This window comes from Amia ocellicauda, chromosome 6 (genome assembly GCF_036373705.1).
Source record: "Amia ocellicauda isolate fAmiCal2 chromosome 6, fAmiCal2.hap1, whole genome shotgun sequence".
Taxonomy (NCBI): Eukaryota; Metazoa; Chordata; class Actinopteri; order Amiiformes; family Amiidae; genus Amia; species Amia ocellicauda.
The window spans coordinates 47,501,568-47,522,424 of record NC_089855.1 but is presented as its reverse complement, the minus strand read 5'-3'; the positions used below and the strand labels follow the sequence as shown (position 1 = coordinate 47,522,424).

Genomic DNA, 20,857 nt, shown 5'->3' with positions numbered 1-20,857 from the left:
CAAGAACTGTGTCAAGTGTATTCCACCCCTATAATGCAATATGGAGCTCAATATCCATGAACAAACAGACTTCTGCACCACTCTACCCCAGCACACCACGGGGCAGCCCTGGACAGGTCACTCTTCTGGGAGCACCTGAGGACAGCCACAGCCAAGGTCAAAACCAGGAATAACCTAATTTCCAAATAAGCTCTCAACATGGGACGCCGCTGCTGCCACCCTCCACACCTCAGCACTCGCTCTCTCTCTGTCAGTGGCAGGATACTGAGCATCTGTCTGGTTGAGGTCAGCACACACACTCAACACCACCATGTGCATCATCACTGCCCCGCTGCCCCACTGCCCTGCCCTTCTGTTCTGGCAAACATTAGCCCCTCACATATTTAGACACACAACAACCCACAAAAAGATTGAAAAAGTCCACAACGCTCCACACCTTCCACTTCACAAGGATCTTTTCAACTCACCTAAGATAGGGCTCCCCTCAAGGAAGATGATTTGGAAAGGCCCGCCCACTCATCAGTTCAATTCCAATTCCACCTGGATACAAGAATTGGAGTCACTGGACCTTTACTACCACCGCACAACACTTCCCAGGAAGGAGTAATCTACCCTCAGCAGGGTCGGGACTGGCCACGGCCCATGCCTCGCCATAGGGCCGCCCCCTATGTGCCTGTGAGGCAGAGCACACCCTGCAAAACAGTCAAGAAGTCTGCCCTCCCACAATCTTCTCGGGGGTGCACTCACCCTCAACACAGCAGGACCAGAAACAACCGCTTGACTTCACATTCGTTAAATAAATAAACTGGTATAAACTGCGCACACTGCTATTTACTGCACACACAGGTATATACTGCACACACACTAAACTCTGACAGATATTAAGTGCAGTTCTCTTGAATTAACAACATATGTAACTTCATAGGTATTGTTGTGTGTTGGGGTTATAAAATAAGATCAGTTCTCACTCCAGCTATTAGTAGATAATACATACTACAAACTGGTATATACTGTACACACTGCTATATACTGTACACACTGCTATATACTGCACACACTGGTATATACTGTACACACTGGTATATACTGTATAGACACTATACTGCACACACTGGTATATACTGCAAGGGAGGGAGAGGGGGTTCCTGTCAGGAGCGTGGCATGGGGGTGGGTTGCTGTGACTGGTCAGCACTCTGGTCAGCAGAACAGCAGTCAACTAGTGCAGGAGTGGGGGTCCTGGTGAGGGGGTGTTGATGGGGGTGCGAATTATTGCACTAGAGGCAGATCAAAGGGGTCACAAGGAATTGCACCCAAATCACCAAAACAGCTGGTCTGACAACACATCTGGAGAGCACAGCTGGAGAGAGAGAAATGTTCTGGATTGGGAGGAGGAGAAGGGAGGGGGGGTGTAGAGGCCAGGGAAGAGGAGGGGGTGTATGTGTTGTGGGGGGGGCATTAACTCTCACTATAGTACAGTAATACTGTAATGAGACACAGGGGGAGAGAGACAGCCAGAGAGGGAGGGCGAGAGAGAGAGAGTGAGAGAGAGAGAGAGAGAGAGAGAGAGAGAGAGAGTTTGAGATAGTACATGAGAGAGCAAGAGACGGAGACGGACGGAGAGAGTGTGCCGAAAGGAACGCGCCGCTGAACTGGTGATCGCTCTGTCTGCCCCGCTGAAACTGCCCCTCCACGCCAGGTGAGTGTGCCTATGCCAGCCTGGCTCTGGCCTGAGACTGCGGCCCCTACAGTCCTGGTGCACAGCAGCCTGACGCACTTGTTTAGCACACTTTCTCAGAGTTGGCGAGTGAGAGTGTGCGGGGGATGAGAGTGTGTGATTAATTATTGTTGTTGCCAGATTGTTGCCTAGCTACGCACAGGAACGATATCACATCAGCATTCCAGATTTTGTGAATTGAGTTGTGAGTGTGCATGTGCGTGTGCGTGTGCGTGTGCGTGTGCGTGTGCGTGTTTCAGTATCCAGTATCCAGTATCCAGTCAGTCAGTAAGGGTGTGTGCTACCGGCTACTAAAGACAGCACTTTGGTGATAAAGCGCTCTTGTCTGGCCAGATGAAAACACTGCTGTTGAAATAATAACTCGTATGTGTTCAGGAGGAGCATCTCTAATACAATCCAGGTGCATCGTGTTAAAAAATGCCTTTGTTTTTAAAGAGAAAGCTTTGAATATGAAATGAGGCAGGTTTCCATTATATAGACAGGGAGAAAAGCGCCTCCTTGCAATCCCACAATGCACCGCTTCAGCAAAGACAGAAGGTCCAATGTAGGTGGAGTTGACTACCTTGTTTAGTAGTACCTTGCCGGTGTGTCTCTCTCTTTCACTTGCAGTCTGTGGGCGTGTCTCCGGGACCATGGTCCCACACCTGGTGATGATGCTGTTTGCTGCCATGGCGCTCTTTACACCATTGACTGGAGAGGACAATGAGCTGGAATATGGTTACTGGAACTACAGAGATGGAGGTCAGACAGACACACACCCACAGGGAGAGACTCACAGGGGTGTAGTGACACAGAAACAGACTTCATATTTTAATGTAATTTCTCCCCCTCTTCCTCTCTCTCTCTCGCTCTCTCCCTCTCCCTCTCCCTCTCCCTCTCAGCGGACTGGGTCAGTGTGCGGGCCGTGCGCAGTGTCACCAGGGTTCTGGATCACTGGGGGAACCGGATCTTCACTGAGGTCAAGAACCTGCTGCACAGCCAGCCCAACTCAGTCCTACCAGACTACTCACGGTACAGAACCATCCAGCCCAGTCCAGTCCAGCACAGCCCAATACAACGCAACACAGCCCAGCACTGTTATACTGTGCCGTGAAATGCAGTATTATACAGTGCAGTGACACAGTGTTATACAGTGCAGTGACAGTGTTGTACAGTGAAGTGTTATACAGTGTTATACAGTGCAGTGACAGTTTTATACAGTGCAGTGTGACAGTGTTATACAGTGCAGTGACACAGTATTATACAGTGCAGTGTGACAGTGTTGTACAGTGAAGTGTGATACAGTGTTATACAGTGCAGTGACAGTGTTATACAGTGCAGTGTGACAGTGTTATACAGTGCAGTGTGACAGTGTTGTACAGTGAAGTGTGATACAGTATTATACAGTGCAGTGTGACAGTGTTATACAGTGCAGTGTGACAGTGTTATACAGTGCAGTGACAGTGTTATACAGTGCAGTGTGACAGTGTTATGCAGTGCAGTGACACAGTGTGATACAGTGTTATACAGTGCAGTGACAGTGTTATACAGTGCAGTGACAGTGTTATACAGTGCAGTGTGACAGTGTTATACAGTGCAGTGACACAGTATTATACAGTGCAGTGACAGTGTTGTACAGTGAAGTGTGATACAGTGTTATACAGTGCAGTGACAGTGTTATACAGTGCAGTGTGACAGTGTTATACAGTGCAGTGACACAGTATTATACAGTGCAGTGACAGTGTTGTACAGTGAAGTGTGATACAGTGTTATACAGTGCAGTGACAGTGTTATACAGTGCAGTGACACAGTATTATACAGTGCAGTGTGACAGTGTTGTACAGTGAAGTGTGATACAGTGTTATACAGTGCAGTGACAGTGTTATACAGTGCAGTGTGACAGTGTTATACAGTGCAGTGACACAGTATTATACAGTGCAGTTACAGTGTTGTACAGTGAAGTGTGATACAGTGTTATACAGTGCAGTGACAGTGTTATACAGTGCAGTGTGACAGTGTTATACAGTGCAGTGACACAGTGTTATACAGTGCAGTGACAGTGTTGTACAGTGAAGTGTGATACAGTGTTATACAGTGCAGTGACAGTGTTATACAGTGCAGTGACACAGTATTATACAGTGCAGTGTGACAGTGTTGTACAGTGAAGTGTGATACAGTGTTATACAGTGCAGTGTGACAGTGTTATGCAGTGCATGACACAGTGTGACAGTGTTATACAGTGCAGTGTGACACAGTGTGATACAGTGTTATACAGTGCAGTGTGACACTGTGTTATACAGTGTAGTGTGTCACTGTGTTATACAGTGCAGTGTGACAGTATTATACAGTGCAGCATGACAAAGTATTATACAGTGCAGTGACAAAGTGTTATACAGTGCAGTGACAAAGTGTTATACAGTGCAGTGTGACACAGTGTGAAACAGTCTTATACAGTGTAGTGTGACACTCTTACAGAGTGCAGTGTGACAGTGTTATACAGTGTAGTGTGACACTGTGTTATACAGTGCAGTGTGACAGTATTATACAGTGCAGCATGACAAAGTGTTATACAGTGCAGTGACAAAGTGTTATACAGTGCAGTGTGACACAGTGTGAAACAGTCTTATACAGTGTAGTGTGACACTGTGTTATACAGTGCAGTGTGACAGTGTTGTACAGTGAAGTGTGATACAGTGTTATACAGTGCAGTGTGACAGTGTTATACAGTGCAGTGTGACACAGTGTGAAACAGTCTTATACAGTGTAGTGTGACACTCTTACAGAGTGCAGTGTGACAGTGTTATACAGTGCAGCATGACAGTGTTATACAGTGCAGTGTGACAGTGTTATACAGTGTTATACAGTGCAGTGACACAGTGTTATACAGTGCAGTGACAGTGTTATACAGTGCAGTGACACAGTATTATACAGTGCAGTGTGACAGTGTTGTACAGTGAAGTGTGATACAGTGCAGTGTGACAGTGTTATACAGTGCAGCATGACAAAGTATTATACAGTGCAGTGACAAAGTGTTATACAGTGCAGTGTGACACAGTGTGAAACAGTCTTATTCAGTGTAGTGTGACACTCTTACAGAGTGCAGTGTGACAGTGTTATACAGTGCAGCACGACAAAGTGTTATACAGTGCAGTGTGACAGTGTTATACAGTGTTATACAGTGCAGTGACACAGTGTTATACAGTGCAGTGACAGTGTTATACAGTGCAGTGTGACAGTGTTATACAGTGCAGTGACACAGTATTATACAGTGCAGTGTGACAGTGTTGTACAGTGAAGTGTGATACAGTGTTATACAGTGCAGTGTGACAGTGTTATACAGTGCAGTGACACAGTGTTATACAGTGCAGTGACAGTGTTATACAGTGCAGTGTGACAGTGTTATGTAGTGCAGTGACACAGTGTGATCCAGTGTTATACAGTGCAGTGACAGTGTTATACAGTGCAGTGACACAGTATTATACAGTGCAGTGTGACAGTGTTGTACAGTGTTATACAGTGCAGTGTGACACTGTGTTATACAGTGTAGTGTGACACTGTGTTATACAGTGCAGTGTGACAGTATTATACAGTGCAGCATGACAAAGTATTATACAGTGCAGTGACAAAGTGTTATACAGTGCAGTGTGACACAGTGTGAAACAGTCTTATACAGTGTAGTGTGACACTCTTACAGAGTGCAGTGTGACAGTGTTGTACAGTGAAGTGTGATACAGTGTTATACAGTGCAGTGTGACAGTGTTATACAGTGTTATACAGTGCAGTGACACAGTGTTATACAGTGCAGTGACAGTGTTATACAGTGCAGCACGACAAAGTGTTATACAGTGCAGTGTGACACTGTGTTATACAGTGTAGTGTGACACTGTGTTATACAGTGCAGTGTGACAGTATTATACAGTGCAGCATGACAGTGTTATACAGTGCAGTGTGACAGTGTTATACAGTGTTATACAGTGCAGTGACACAGTGTTATACAGTGCAGTGACAGTGTTATACAGTGCAGTGTGACAGTGTTATACAGTGCAGTGACACAGTATTATACAGTGCAGTGACAGTGTTGTACAGTGAAGTGTGATACAGTGTTATACAGTGCAGTGTGACAGTGTTATACAGTGCAGTGACAGTGTTATACAGTGCAGTGACAGTGTTATACAGTGCAGTGTGACAGTGTTATGCAGTGCAGTGACACAGTGTGATACAGTGTTATACAGTGTAGTGACAGTGTTATACAGTGCAGTGACAGTGTTATACAGTGCAGTGTGACAGTATTATACAGTGCAGTGTGACAGTGTTGTACAGTGAAGTGTGATACAGTGTTATACAGTGCAGTGACAGTGTTATACAGTGCAGTGTGACAGTGTTATACAGTGCAGTGACACAGTATTATACAGTGCAGTTACAGTGTTGTACAGTGAAGTGTGATACAGTGTTATACAGTGCAGTGACAGTGTTATACAGTGCAGTGTGACAGTGTTATACAGTGCAGTGACACAGTGTTATACAGTGCAGTGACAGTGTTGTACAGTGAAGTGTGATACAGTGTTATACAGTGCAGTGACAGTGTTATACAGTGCAGTGACACAGTATTATACAGTGCAGTGTGACAGTGTTGTACAGTGAAGTGTGATACAGTGTTATACAGTGCAGTGTGACAGTGTTATGCAGTGCATGACACAGTGTGACAGTGTTATACAGTGCAGTGTGACACAGTGTGATACAGTGTTATACAGTGCAGTGTGACACTGTGTTATACAGTGTAGTGTGACACTGTGTTATACAGTGCAGTGTGACAGTATTATACAGTGCAGCATGACAAAGTATTATACAGTGCAGTGACAAAGTGTTATACAGTGCAGTGACAAAGTGTTATACAGTGCAGTGTGACACAGTGTGAAACAGTCTTATACAGTGTAGTGTGACACTCTTACAGAGTGCAGTGTGACAGTGTTATACAGTGCAGCACGACAAAGTGTTATACAGTGCAGTGACAAAGTGTTATACAGTGCAGTGTGACACAGTGTGAAACAGTCTTATACAGTGTAGTGTGACACTCTTACAGAGTGCAGTGTGACAGTGTTATACAGTGTAGTGTGACACTGTGTTATACAGTGCAGTGTGACAGTATTATACAGTGCAGCATGACAAAGTGTTATACAGTGCAGTGACAAAGTGTTATACAGTGCAGTGTGACACAGTGTGAAACAGTCTTATACAGTGTAGTGTGACACTGTGTTATACAGTGCAGTGTGACAGTGTTGTACAGTGAAGTGTGATACAGTGTTATACAGTGCAGTGTGACAGTGTTATACAGTGCACTGTGACACAGTGTGAAACAGTCTTATACAGTGTAGTGTGACACTCTTACAGAGTGCAGTGTGACAGTGTTATACAGTGCAGCATGACAGTGTTATACAGTGCAGTGTGACAGTGTTATACAGTGTTATACAGTGCAGTGACACAGTGTTATACAGTGCAGTGACAGTGTTATACAGTGCAGTGACACAGTATTATACAGTGCAGTGTGACAGTGTTGTACAGTGAAGTGTGATACAGTGTTATACAGTGCAGTGTGACAGTGTTATACAGTGCAGCATGACAAAGTATTATACAGTGCAGTGACAAAGTGTTATACAGTGCAGTGTGACACAGTGTGAAACAGTCTTATTCAGTGTAGTGTGACACTCTTACAGAGTGCAGTGTGACAGTGTTATACAGTGCAGCACGACAAAGTGTTATACAGTGCAGTGTGACAGTGTTATACAGTGTTATACAGTGCAGTGACACAGTGTTATACAGTGCAGTGACAGTGTTATACAGTGCAGTGTGACAGTGTTATACAGTGCAGTGACACAGTATTATACAGTGCAGTGTGACAGTGTTGTACAGTGAAGTGTGATACAGTGTTATACAGTGCAGTGTGACAGTGTTATACAGTGTTATACAGTGCAGTGACACAGTGTTATACAGTGCAGTGACAGTGTTATACAGTGCAGTGTGACAGTGTTATGTAGTGCAGTGACACAGTGTGATCCAGTGTTATACAGTGCAGTGACAGTGTTATACAGTGCAGTGTGACAGTGTTATGCAGTGCAGTGACACAGTGTGATACAGTGTTATACAGTGCAGTGACAGTGTTATACAGTGCAGTGACACAGTATTATACAGTGCAGTGTGACAGTGGTGTACAGTGTTATACAGTGCAGTGTGACACTGTGTTATACAGTGTAGTGTGACACTGTGTTATACAGTGCAGTGTGACAGTATTATACAGTGCAGCATGACAAAGTATTATACAGTGCAGTGACAAAGTGTTATACAGTGCAGTGTGACACAGTGTGAAACAGTCTTATACAGTGTAGTGTGACACTCTTACAGAGTGCAGTGTGACAGTGTTGTACAGTGAAGTGTGATACAGTGTTATACAGTGCAGTGTGACAGTGTTATACAGTGTTATACAGTGCAGTGACACAGTGTTATACAGTGCAGTGACAGTGTTATACAGTGCAGCACGACAAAGTGTTATACAGTGCAGTGTGACACTGTGTTATACAGTGTAGTGTGACACTGTGTTATACAGTGCAGTGTGACAGTATTATACAGTGCAGCATGACAGTGTTATACAGTGCAGTGTGACAGTGTTATACAGTGTTATACAGTGCAGTGACACAGTGTTATACAGTGCAGTGACAGTGTTATACAGTGCAGTGTGACAGTGTTATACAGTGCAGTGACACAGTATTATACAGTGCAGTGACAGTGTTGTACAGTGAAGTGTGATACAGTGTTATACAGTGCAGTGTGACAGTGTTATACAGTGCAGTGACAGTGTTATACAGTGCAGTGACAGTGTTGTACAGTGAAGTGTGATACAGTGTTATACAGTGCAGTGTGACAGTGTTATACAGTGCAGTGACAGTGTTATACAGTGCAGTGACAGTGTTATACAGTGCAGTGTGACAGTGTTATGCAGTGCAGTGACACAGTGTGATACAGTGTTATACAGTGTAGTGACAGTGTTATACAGTGCAGTGACAGTGTTATACAGTGCAGTGTGACAGTGTTATGCAGTGCAGTGACACAGTGTGATACAGTGTTATAAAGTGCAGTGACAGTGTTATACAGTGCAGTGACAGTGTTATACAGTGCAGTGTGACAGTGTTATACAGTGCAGTGACACAGTATTATACAGTGCAGTGTGACAGTGTTGTACAGTGAAGTGTGATACAGTGTTATACAGTGCAGTGTGACAGTGTTATACAGTGCAGTGACAGTGTTATACAGTGCAGTGACAGTGTTATACAGTGCAGTGTGACAGTGTTATGCAGTGCAGTGACACAGTGTGATACAGTGTTATACAGTGTAGTGACAGTGTTATACAGTGCAGTGACAGTGTTATACAGTGCAGTGTGACAGTGTTATGCAGTGCAGTGACACAGTGTGATACAGTGTTATAAAGTGCAGTGACAGTGTTATACAGTGCAGTGACAGTGTTATACAGTGCAGTGTGACAGTGTTATACAGTGCAGTGACACAGTATTATACAGTGCAGTGTGACAGTGTTGTACAGTGAAGTGTGATACAGTGTTATACTGTGCAGTGTGACAGTGTTATGCAGTGCAGTGTGACACAGTGTGACACTGTGTTATACAGTGTAGTGTGACACTGTGTTATACAGTGCAGTGTGACAGTATTATACAGTGCAGCATGACAAAGTATTATACAGTGCAGTGACAAAGTGTTATACAGTGCAGTGTGACACAGTGTGAAACAGTCTTATACAGTGTAGTGTGACACTCTTACAGAGTGCAGTGTGACAGTGTTATACAGTGCAGCACGACAAAGTGTTATACAGTGCAGTGTGACACTGTGTTATACAGTGTAGTGTGACACTGTGTTATACAGTGCAGTGTGACAGTATTATACAGTGCAGCATGACAGTGTTATACAGTGCAGTGTGACAGTGTTATACAGTGTTATACAGTGCAGTGACACAGTGTTATACAGTGCAGTGACAGTGTTATACAGTGCAGTGTGACAGTGTTATACAGTGCAGTGACACAGTATTATACAGTGCAGTGACAGTGTTGTACAGTGAAGTGTGATACAGTGTTATACAGTGCAGTGTGACAGTGTTATACAGTGCAGTGACAGTGTTATACAGTGCAGTGACAGTGTTGTACAGTGAAGTGTGATACAGTGTTATACAGTGCAGTGTGACAGTGTTATACAGTGCAGTGACAGTGTTATACAGTGCAGTGACAGTGTTATACAGTGCAGTGTGACAGTGTTATGCAGTGCAGTGACACAGTGTGATACAGTGTTATACAGTGTAGTGACAGTGTTATACAGTGCAGTGACAGTGTTATACAGTGCAGTGTGACAGTGTTATGCAGTGCAGTGACACAGTGTGATACAGTGTTATAAAGTGCAGTGACAGTGTTATACAGTGCAGTGACAGTGTTATACAGTGCAGTGTGACAGTGTTATACAGTGCAGTGACACAGTATTATACAGTGCAGTGTGACAGTGTTGTACAGTGAAGTGTGATACAGTGTTATACAGTGCAGTGTGACAGTGTTATACAGTGCAGTGACAGTGTTATACAGTGCAGTGACAGTGTTATACAGTGCAGTGTGACAGTGTTATGCAGTGCAGTGACACAGTGTGATACAGTGTTATACAGTGTAGTGACAGTGTTATACAGTGCAGTGACAGTGTTATACAGTGCAGTGTGACAGTGTTATGCAGTGCAGTGACACAGTGTGATACAGTGTTATAAAGTGCAGTGACAGTGTTATACAGTGCAGTGACAGTGTTATACAGTGCAGTGTGACAGTGTTATACAGTGCAGTGACACAGTATTATACAGTGCAGTGTGACAGTGTTGTACAGTGAAGTGTGATACAGTGTTATACTGTGCAGTGTGACAGTGTTATGCAGTGCAGTGTGACACAGTGTGACACTGTGTTATACAGTGTAGTGTGACACTGTGTTATACAGTGCAGTGTGACAGTATTATACAGTGCAGCATGACAAAGTATTATACAGTGCAGTGACAAAGTGTTATACAGTGCAGTGTGACACAGTGTGAAACAGTCTTATACAGTGTAGTGTGACACTCTTACAGAGTGCAGTGTGACAGTGTTATACAGTGCAGCACGACAAAGTGTTATACAGTGCAGTGTGACACTGTGTTATACAGTGTAGTGTGACACTGTGTTATACAGTGCAGTGTGACAGTATTATACAGTGCAGCATGACAAAGTATTATACAGTGCAGTGACAAAGTGTTATACAGTGCAGTGTGACACAGTGTGAAACAGTGTTATTCAGTGTAGTGTGACACTCTTACAGAGTGCAGTGTGACAGTGTTGTACAGTGAAGTGTGATACAGTGTTATACAGTGCAGTGTGACAGTGTTATACAGTGTTATACAGTGCAGTGACACAGTGTTATACAGTGCAGTGACAGTGTTATACAGTGCAGTGTGACAGTGTTATATAGTGCAGTGACACAGTATTATACAGTGCAGTGTGACAGTGTTGTACAGTGAAGTGTGATACAGTGTTATACAGTGCAGTGTGACAGTGTTATACAGTGCAGTGACAGTGTTATACAGTGCAGTGACAGTGTTATACAGTGCAGTGTGACAGTGTTATGCAGTGCAGTGACACAGTGTGATACAGTGTTATACAGTGCAGTGACAGTGTTATACAGTGCAGTGACAGTGTTATACAGTGCAGTGTGACAGTGTTATGCAGTGCAGTGACACAGTGTGATACAGTGTTATACAGTGTAGTGTGACACTCTTACAGAGTGCAGTGTGACAGTGTTATACAGTGCAGCACGACAAAGTGTTATACAGTGCAGTGTGACACAGTGTTATACACTGCAGTGGGGCACAGTGTTACTGTGACAGTGTAGTTCCTCTCCTGGCCTGTAGGGTGCGCCCCCTGTCGGAGAGCCTGGGAGACCTGTTCCGGGAGGTGACTCTGCTGCAGCGCCGGCTGTCTGAGCTGAGCCAGCGACTGGACACGGTGGAGCGCGCGCTGCGTCGCCACGGATACCACCCGGGCAGGGTGCAGGGGCAGGTCGAGCAGGGGGCTGTGGGCGACCCGGGCCCTGCCTCCCTTCGACAGCCACGCCCCCTCAAGCGCCGCCCCCGGCCGGTCCCACCCCCAGGGACGCACTTCCGCCGCCGCACCTTGAGGAAGAAGGAGTGACATCAGTGCCAGAGCGCTGAGAGCAGCAGTATGGAAGCAGTCAGCTTTTCACTATTGCAGCTCCTTATTCATATATATATATATTCATTTATGTATATATTTATACAGTATGTAGACAGTGTGTATGTATAAATATATTTTTTTTGTCAGTGTGCAACACTAATATTTTTCTGTCTCTCTCATGGGTTTGAGTGTGTTATATGTGGCATGAGCTTTTCTGCATGTTGTACATTTGATATGATCTGTAACGGGTCTGGGATATCATCAGATGATGATGTGATTGTGTAGCAGTGCTGCAGTGTGGGTGTCAGTGTGTCAGTGTCATTGATTTGGTATATCAGTGTCAGTGTGTCTGTGTGTCAGTGTGTCAAATGTCTGTTTTTATATGTGTCAGTGTATTAGTGTCACAGTGTGTCAGTGTCTGTCAATGTGTATCAGATTGACAGTGTATTTTTGTCTCGGTAAGTCAGTGTGTTTGTATATCTCAGTGTGTTTGTGCATCTCTGTGAATCAGTGTCTCAGTGTGTTTGTGTGTCTCGGTGTACATTAGACGTATCGCTACATCATTGTTTTAGTCACGTGTGCCAGTATAGACGCACACACGTGTCGGCACAGAGGCGCACAGGGGGTCTGAGCGGCGGGGCCGTCGAGGGTTACAGGATGAAGTGACACGTTGGCGCAGTGTCGCCTCTCGTCCAGCAGATGGCGGCAAGTGACTGCTGGCGAAACTCCGGCAGGGCTGGGCTAGCGCTCATGAATAATGCAGCAGGAGGCGGTGCCCAGAGCCGGAGCCCCAGGGGCCGTCACACAAGTGCGTGTGCTCCGTGTGCGGGAGGAGAGAGAGAGGCATCGGCTGGCAGGCAGGCAGTGGAGTGATAAAGGCACCGTCTCAAAAGTGCCACACCTGCTGCACCTTCACACAAGTGCACAGCGCGTACACAGAGCCCGGTTCTAATTACTGTCTCCTTTTCTCCCTCTCTCTCTGTCTCCGCCTCCTCTCTCTATCCCTTTCAATTGAAATTCAATTCAAGCGCACTGTATTGGCATCATCCCCCTCTCTCTGGCCCATGTCACACAGAAGTAATAACAATATGTGTGCAATTAATCAATACATTGCTAAATTAGTGGATAATAATCAATTAAATCATAGTTAATAAATAATTAAAAACAAGCAACACATGAGATTAAGTAAATCTGAACATACATTTAAAATAAAGGCAGCAGAGGGGAAAACTATGTATCTTTCCCTCCCTCTCTCCCTGCCCCCATCTCTCTGTTTCCCACACCACCCCAGTGTGGCCTCTGAGAGCTGTGAGAGTGTCTTTAATGGTCCTCATCTGGTTTTCAGTGACTCTGACTTTGTTGTGTGGAAAAGAAAGCTATGGAGGCCCGGGGCACCATCGGTGGGCAGGGTCGGGCCACAGGGGCCACTCTCAGAGGGCGGGAGAGCAAAGTGCACCCCAGGGAGGAGTGGAGCACAGTGCTCGGCTCACAGCGCTCAGAAGGGCCACAGTACTGAGGGGCTGCAGGTCTGACACACTTGCTCAGGAGCTGGTCCTCCCCCAGGCTGGGTGTGGGTGCAGTGATCGGCCCCTCCAGGCAGGGGGCGCTCTCTCTCTCTCTCGCTCTCTCTCTGGTATGCTTTCTCGTTTCTCTTTGTAAAATTGATGTGAGTTGCCTGTGCTTTCTGATTTCATGTCTTTGTTTTTGTAAAACTCTACTCTATATGTCTGCGAGTGGGTGAGTGAGAGTGCGTGTCTGTGTGTGTGTATGTGTGAATGTGTGTGAGTGTGTGTGTTTTCCAGTGTGTGTATATGCTGAGCGTGTCTGTGAGCGTGTGTCAGTGTGTGTGTGTGTTTCTGTTGGCTTTCATTCATTCATTTCAGTAACGTTTATCATTACACATGTCTGTCTGTCTGTCTGTGAGTCAGTCTGGGTGTCTGTAAACCCCCCGCTCCCTCTCTCTCACTATGCGTGTGTGCGTGAGTCTGTGTGTGTGTGTGTGTGTGTGTGTGTGTGTCTGTGTGTGTGTGTGTGTGTGTGTGTGTCTGTGTGTGTGTGTGAGTGAGAGTCAGTGTGTGTGTGTGTGAGTGTGTGTGTGTCAGAATATATCCGTGCTGCTCTGTAGTGGCAGCTGTGTGTTAATCTGAGTTTACCAGTGTCTCAGCTTGCAAATATAAGAGAATTGTGTTCTTTAGACTTTAGATATTATCACACACCTGCCTGCCTCTCGGTCTGTCTCCCTGTCTTTCTGTCTGTCTGTCTGCCCATTCATCCCTCTTCTCTCTCTCTCTTTCTGTCCCTCGATTTCCTTCACCGTTTCTGTCTTTCTCTCCCTCCATTCGCCCCCTCTCTCCATTTCTCCCTTCCTCTCTCACTCCCTGCCCCCCCTCCTTTTTTGTGTTCTCCCTTCCTCTATCTCTTTATCTCTCCCCTCCTCTCTTCTCTCTCTCCCTCTCTCTCTCATTTATTCCTAGAGCACTGACGAAGCTAGACCCTGTTGCTACGGTAACCACTGTGTCACCCCCCCTCCTCTCTCTCTCTCTCTCCCCCCTCCATTGCCAACCTTCCCTCGTTCTTTCACTCCGCTTGCCACCTTCTGTCTCTCACCCTCTTATTAACTACCCCCCTCTTTCCTCTCTATCTATCATTATCTCTCTCTTTTGTGTTAACCCCTTCCTCTCTTCCCTCTTTTCCTGTCATTAATGCTTTCTTCCCTCTTGTTAACTCTTCTCTTTCCTTTAATGTCTCTTTCTCTCTCTCCTCTCTCTCTCTACCTCTGCCTCTCTCTTTCTTGTTAACCCCTTCCTCTTCTCCTCTCCCTGCCTGTACGCCCTCTCTCTCTCTCGTCATCCCTCCACTCACTGCTCCCCTGTTTCTCTCAGTAACCTCTTCCATCCCTGCCTCCCTCCATTCTCTGTTTCTACACCTGTCTATCTCTTTCCTCTTCTCTTTCCCTCCCTCCCTCCCTCCCTCCCTCCCTCTCTCTGTCTCTCTCTTCTCTTCCCTCTCTCTCAGTGTGTTAGTGTGGGTGTTTTTAGCTCCAGAGGTTGAAAATAAAAACAGAACTCTGTTACTATGGCAACAGCAGTGTGTGTGTGTGTGTGTGTGTGTGTGTGAGAGAGAGAGAGAGAGAGAGAGAGAGAGAGAGAATAGAATGGAATAAAATAGTGAACACAATACATTACAACTGAATGGAATACAAAGATTTAGAGTATGAAGTTTGGAATGTTTAACACACTGTAAGAGTTCCACACAGACACTCCCCACAGAGTGATCACTCTCTCTCTCTCTCTTGCTCTCTCTCTCTCCTGTCAATGTGTTGTTCATGAACTGTTGTGCCCTGTCAATCACTCAGTCGGTGTCTGTATTAACCCTCCTCTCTCTCTCTCTCTCTCTCTCTCTCTCTCTCTCTCTCTCTCTCTCTCTCTCTCTCTAACCCCCCTTCTCTGTGAGTGGCAGTGTTAATTGATGGTAAAATCTCTCAGTCAGTCAGTCAGTCTGTATTACCCCCCCTCTATCTCTCTCCCTCTCTTCCTCTTCACCCTCCCTTCTCTCTCACTCTCTGGCAGTCCTTAGTATGAGAGTGTGAGATCATGTTGCTAGGAAACCACTAATTGTTAAGGAGCAGTTAGCACGGCAGTGATGTATGCTGGGACTGTGGGGGTGTGAGTGTGAGGGAGAGAGATACTGCAGAAATGTAGAAAACTTTGGCTTCAAATTGATATTGAAACAACAACAATAATACTATTAACAATAATAATGATAATACAAAAAAATAACAATAATAATAACACTGATAATAATAATAATAATAATAATAATAATAATAATAATAATAATAATAATAATAATAATAATAATACAATATTATAGATGATTTTACAATATGGTGGTTTCCGAAACTGGGACTATATGGTCCAGATTGATGGAGAGACAGAGAGAAAGCAACAGCAGGGGAGGGAGAGGAATAGGGAAAAACAGGCAAAGAGGGACAGATTCTTCATCTGTGCTCAGTATTTCATGGTCTTACATTCCCGTCTCTCTCTCTCTCTCGCACAGTAGACAAACACAAGGTGAAGGGTATATAAAATCTATAGACCAGGTGAACAGTGTATACAATCTATAGACCAAGTGATCTGGAAAAGCTCCTCTGGTTTGATGTGGTCGATGCCTTTCATGATTTTGAAGACTTGGATCAAGAACCCACGTTGTCTCCTCTGTTCCAGGGTGAAAAGGTTCAGTTCCTCAGTCTCTCAGTAGGACATTCCCTTCAGACCTGGAATAAGTCTGGTTGCTCTCCTCTGAACTGCCTCTAGAGCAGCGATATCTTTCTTGAAGTGTGGAGCCCAGAACTGTCCACAGTATCCAGATGAGCTCTAACTAGTGCATTGTACAGTCTGAACATCACTGCCCTTGTTCTCAATTCTACACTTTTGACAATATACCCTAAAACTCTGTTTGCCTTTTTTATTGCTTCCCTACATTGTTTGGATGGAGAAAGTGAGGAGTCCACATAGACTCCTAGGTCTTTCTCATGCGATACTTCATCTAGTTCTATTCCTCCCATAGTGTAATTATAGTGGACATTTTTGTTACCTGCGTGTATTACCTTGCACTTGTCCACATTGAATTTCATCTGCCAGGTGTCGCCCACAGCTGAATATTATCTAAGTCCCTCTGAATATCCTGTGCTGCAGAGATCTGCTGAGCAACATATTGGCAAATTTGACAAGTTTGCTAACTATCCCAGAGTCCAGATCATTAATATAGACCAGGTGTGCAGTGTATACAGTCTATATAGACCAGGTGTCCAGTGTATACAGTCTATATAGACCAGGTGTCCAGTGTATACAGTCTATATAGACCAGGTGTGCAGTGTATACAGTCTATAGACCAGGTGTGCAGTGTATACAGTCTATATAGACCAGGTGTACAGTGTGTACAGTCTATAGACCAGGTGTGCAGTGTATACAGTCTATATAGACCAGGTGTGCAGTGTATACAGTCTATATAGACCAGGTGTACAGTGTATACAGTCTATATAGACAGGTGTGCAGTGCATATAGACCAGGTGTACAGTGTATACAGTCTATAGACCAGGTGTGCAGTGTGTACAGTCTATATTGACAAGGTGTGCAGTGTATACAGTCTATATAGACCAGGTGTGCAGTGTGTACAGTCTATATAGACCAGGTGTGCAGTGTATACAGTCTATATAGACCAGGTGTGCAGTGTATACAGTCTATATAGACCAGCTGTACAGTGTATACAGTCTATATAGACCAGGTGTGCAGTGTATACAGTCTATATAGTGCAGGTGTGCAGTGTGTACAGTCTATATAGAACAGGTGTGCAGTGTATACAGTCTATATAGACAAGGTGTGCAGTGTAAACAGTCTACATAGACAGGTGTGCAGTGTATACAGTCTATAGACCACGTGTGCAGTGTATACAGTCTATATAGACCAGCTGTACAGTGTATACAGTCTATAGACCAGGTGTGCAGTGTAGACAGTCTATATAGACCAGGTGTGCAGTGTGTACAGTCTATATAGACCAGGTGTGCAGTGTATACAGTCTATATAGACCAGGTGTGCAGTGTATACAGTCTATATAGACCAGGTGTGCAGTGTGTACAGTCTATATAGACCAGCTGTACAGTGTATACAGTCTATAGACCAGGTGTGCAGTGTAAACAGTCTATAGACCAGGTGTGCAGTGTGTACAGTCTATATAGACCAGGTGTGCAGTGTATACAGTCTATAGGCCAGGTGTGCAGTGTAGACAGTCTATATAGACCAGGTGTGCAGTGTGTACAGTCTATATAGACCAGGTGTGCAGTGTATACAGTCTATAGGCCAGGTGTGCAGTGTAGACAGTCTATATAGACCAGGTGTGCAGTGTGTACAGTCTATATAGACCAGGTGTGCAGTGTATACAGTCTATATAGACCAGGTGTGCAGTGTAAACAGTCTATATAGACAGGTGTGCAGTGTATGCAGTCTATAGACCACGTGTGCAGTGTATACAGTCTATATAGACCAGCTGTACAGTGTATACAGTCTATAGACCAGGTGTGCAGTGTATACAGTCTATAGACCACGTGTGCAGTGTATACAGTCTATATAGACCAGCTGTACAGTGTATACAGTCTATAGACCAGGTGTGCAGTGTAAACAGTCTATAGACCAGGTGTGCAGTGTATACAGTCTATATAGACCAGGTGTGCAGTGTGTACAGTCTATATAGACCAGGTGTGCAGTGTATACAGTCTATAGGCCAGGTGTGCAGTGTATACAGTCTATATAGACCAGGTGTGCAGTGTATACAGTCTATAGGCCAGGTGTGCAGTGTATACAGTCTATATAGACCAGGTGTGCAGTGTATACAGTCTATATAGACCAGCTGTGCAGTGTATACAGTCTATAGACCAGGTGTGCAGTGTGTACAGTCTATAGACCAGGTGTGCAGTGTATACAGTCTATATAGACCAGGTGTGCAGTGTGTACAGTCAATATAGACCAGGTGTGCAGTGTGTACAGTCTATAGACCAGGTGTGCAGTGTATACAGTCTATATAGACAGGTGTGCAGTGTATATAGACCAGGTGTGCAGTGTATACAGTCTATATAGTCCAAGTGTGCAGTGTATACAGTCTATATAGACCAGCTGTGCAGTGTATACAGTCTATATAGACCAGGTGTGCAGTGTATACAGTCTATATAGACCAGGTGTACAGTGTGTACAGTCTATAGGCCAGGTGTGCAGTGTATACAGTCTATATAGACCAGGTGCAGTGTATACAGTCTATATAGACCAGGTGTGCAGTGTGTACAGTCTATAGACCAGGTGTGCAGTGTATACAGTCTATATAGACAGGTGTGCAGTGTATATAGACCAGGTGTGCAGTGTATACAGTCTATATAGTCCAAGTGTGCAGTGTATACAGTCTATATAGACCAGGTGTGCAGTGTATACAGTCTATATAGACCAGGTGTGCAGTGTATACAGTCTATATAGACCAGGTGTGCAGTGTATACAGTCTATATAGACCAGGTGTACAGTGTGTACAGTCTATAGGCCAGGTGTGCAGTGTATACAGTCTATATAGACCAGGTGCAGTGTATACAGTCTATGTAGACCAGGTGTGCAGTGTATACAGTCTATATAGACCAGGTGTGCAGTGTGTACAGTCTATATAGACCAGCTGTGCAGTGTATACAGTCTATATAGACCAGGTGTGCAGTGTATACAGTCTATATAGACCAGGTGTACAGTGTGTACAGTCTATATAGACCAGCTGTGCAGTGTATACAGTCTATATAGACCAGGTGTGCAGTGTATACAGTCTATATAGAACAGGTGTGCAGTGTGTTCAGTCTATATAGAACAGGTGTGCAGTGTGTTCAGTCTATATAGACCAGTGACAGCACTGTGTATAACTCTTCTTCTGTCTTCCTCTCTGATAGTTGTTTATTCGTTTACCGCTGCCCCCTCTCTCTCATCCCCCATCACTCACTGACACAGAGCTGGGTAGGTGGGCTGCACCTGCAGACATGGAGGGGAGGCTTGGGGAGGATGGGGGGGGACTATCTCTTACTGGGCCTGTTACAAACAGAGTCCCTGGTGTCAGGAGAAATGTTGTGCCTCTCTCTCTCTCTCTCTCTCTCTCTCTGTAAGGACTCATCTCCCTGAGCCTGAACATTTAATGAAAGTACAGAAATTAACCTCTCTGTACAAATGAATATTTAACAGCAACTCTCTTCCAAACACACCCTAAAACATTCATAAGAACATGGGAGAAGGAGGGAGGGAGAGAGAGAGAGAGATCCTGGTTTTCCCCTCTGCCACTCTGCTGTGTCTTTCTTTCTTAATTTTAAATGTATGCTCATATTGACTTAATCTCATGCATTGCTTTTTTTTTTATCTTTGTATGTATTAGCTATGATTAAATTGATTATTATTTCCTAATGCATCAATGTATTGATTCATTGCACACACACAGGGAATTTCCCATAGTCTGTAATACTACACTTCACAGTATTATTGCTTTTCCATTATTGATTATTGATATTGCTGCAATATTATATTTATTATTTATGTATTTATGGTGGTGGTTATTATTTTTCTATTTCATCAGTTATTATTTTGATTGTATCCATTTAATCTATTTTTTTAATTAATTGTTTACAATGATAATTAATAGTTAATTATACATAACATGATCGGTTTATTATTATGTGATGGCTTTAAAATATATATGTGCAATTGTTTGACAAGGGGTACTAATGCTTTAGAAAATACCGGTCATGTCAATAAGGCACTTTTGCTTTTGATCTTGAATTTGAGAGAGAGTGGAGGAGAAGGAGAAAAGAAGGGAGGGAAACAGAGAAGGACAGAAGGGAAGAGAGACACACACTCTCTCTCACACACAAATTCCACAAAAAACAAAACGACATCAGTCCATATAATCATCGTTATTATTATAATTATTATGATTTTATTTTTTTATTTTTTTGTAATTTTTATTGGTTTATTATTTAGTATTTCAGTTTATTCAATACAAAAGAGTCGTTGTTCAATAGTTATATACAGAATCTGTACAGACTCCTCTCTCCTCAGTTTCAAAAAACACCCGGACTGGAGATATGTACAAAGCCACAGATACAGCACTACCAGAGAACCCAAAAACATACAGGAAGATCGACTTAAGAAAACACAGGCCCCGCCCCATATCCCAAACCCCGCCCAATGTCCCGCCCACCTCCCGTGCCAAGAACGAAAACCCCAAAATAAAGAGCAAGAAATTAATCGATCGAACTTGTTTAAAATACAAAAAAACCCTATTAATTAATTATTAAAATGATCAGTATTATTAGTAGTAGTATTACTCATAT

At 44.2% G+C, this 20,857-nt stretch overlaps 1 protein-coding gene across 1 annotated transcript; it reads left to right on the top strand.

Annotated features, from left to right (window-relative positions):
• The first annotated feature begins 1,511 nt into the window (after nucleotides 1–1,511).
• Nucleotides 1,512–12,117, top strand: LOC136751824 (uncharacterized). The gene is made up of 4 exons (XM_066707585.1): nucleotides 1,512–1,696; nucleotides 2,345–2,476; nucleotides 2,617–2,746; nucleotides 11,679–12,117. The coding sequence occupies exons 2-4, from the start codon at nucleotides 2,368–2,370 to the stop codon at nucleotides 11,956–11,958; spliced, it is 519 nt and encodes a 172-aa protein (XP_066563682.1). The 5' UTR covers nucleotides 1,512–1,696; nucleotides 2,345–2,367; the 3' UTR covers nucleotides 11,959–12,117.
• The last annotated feature ends 8,740 nt before the right edge of the window (nucleotides 12,118–20,857 follow it).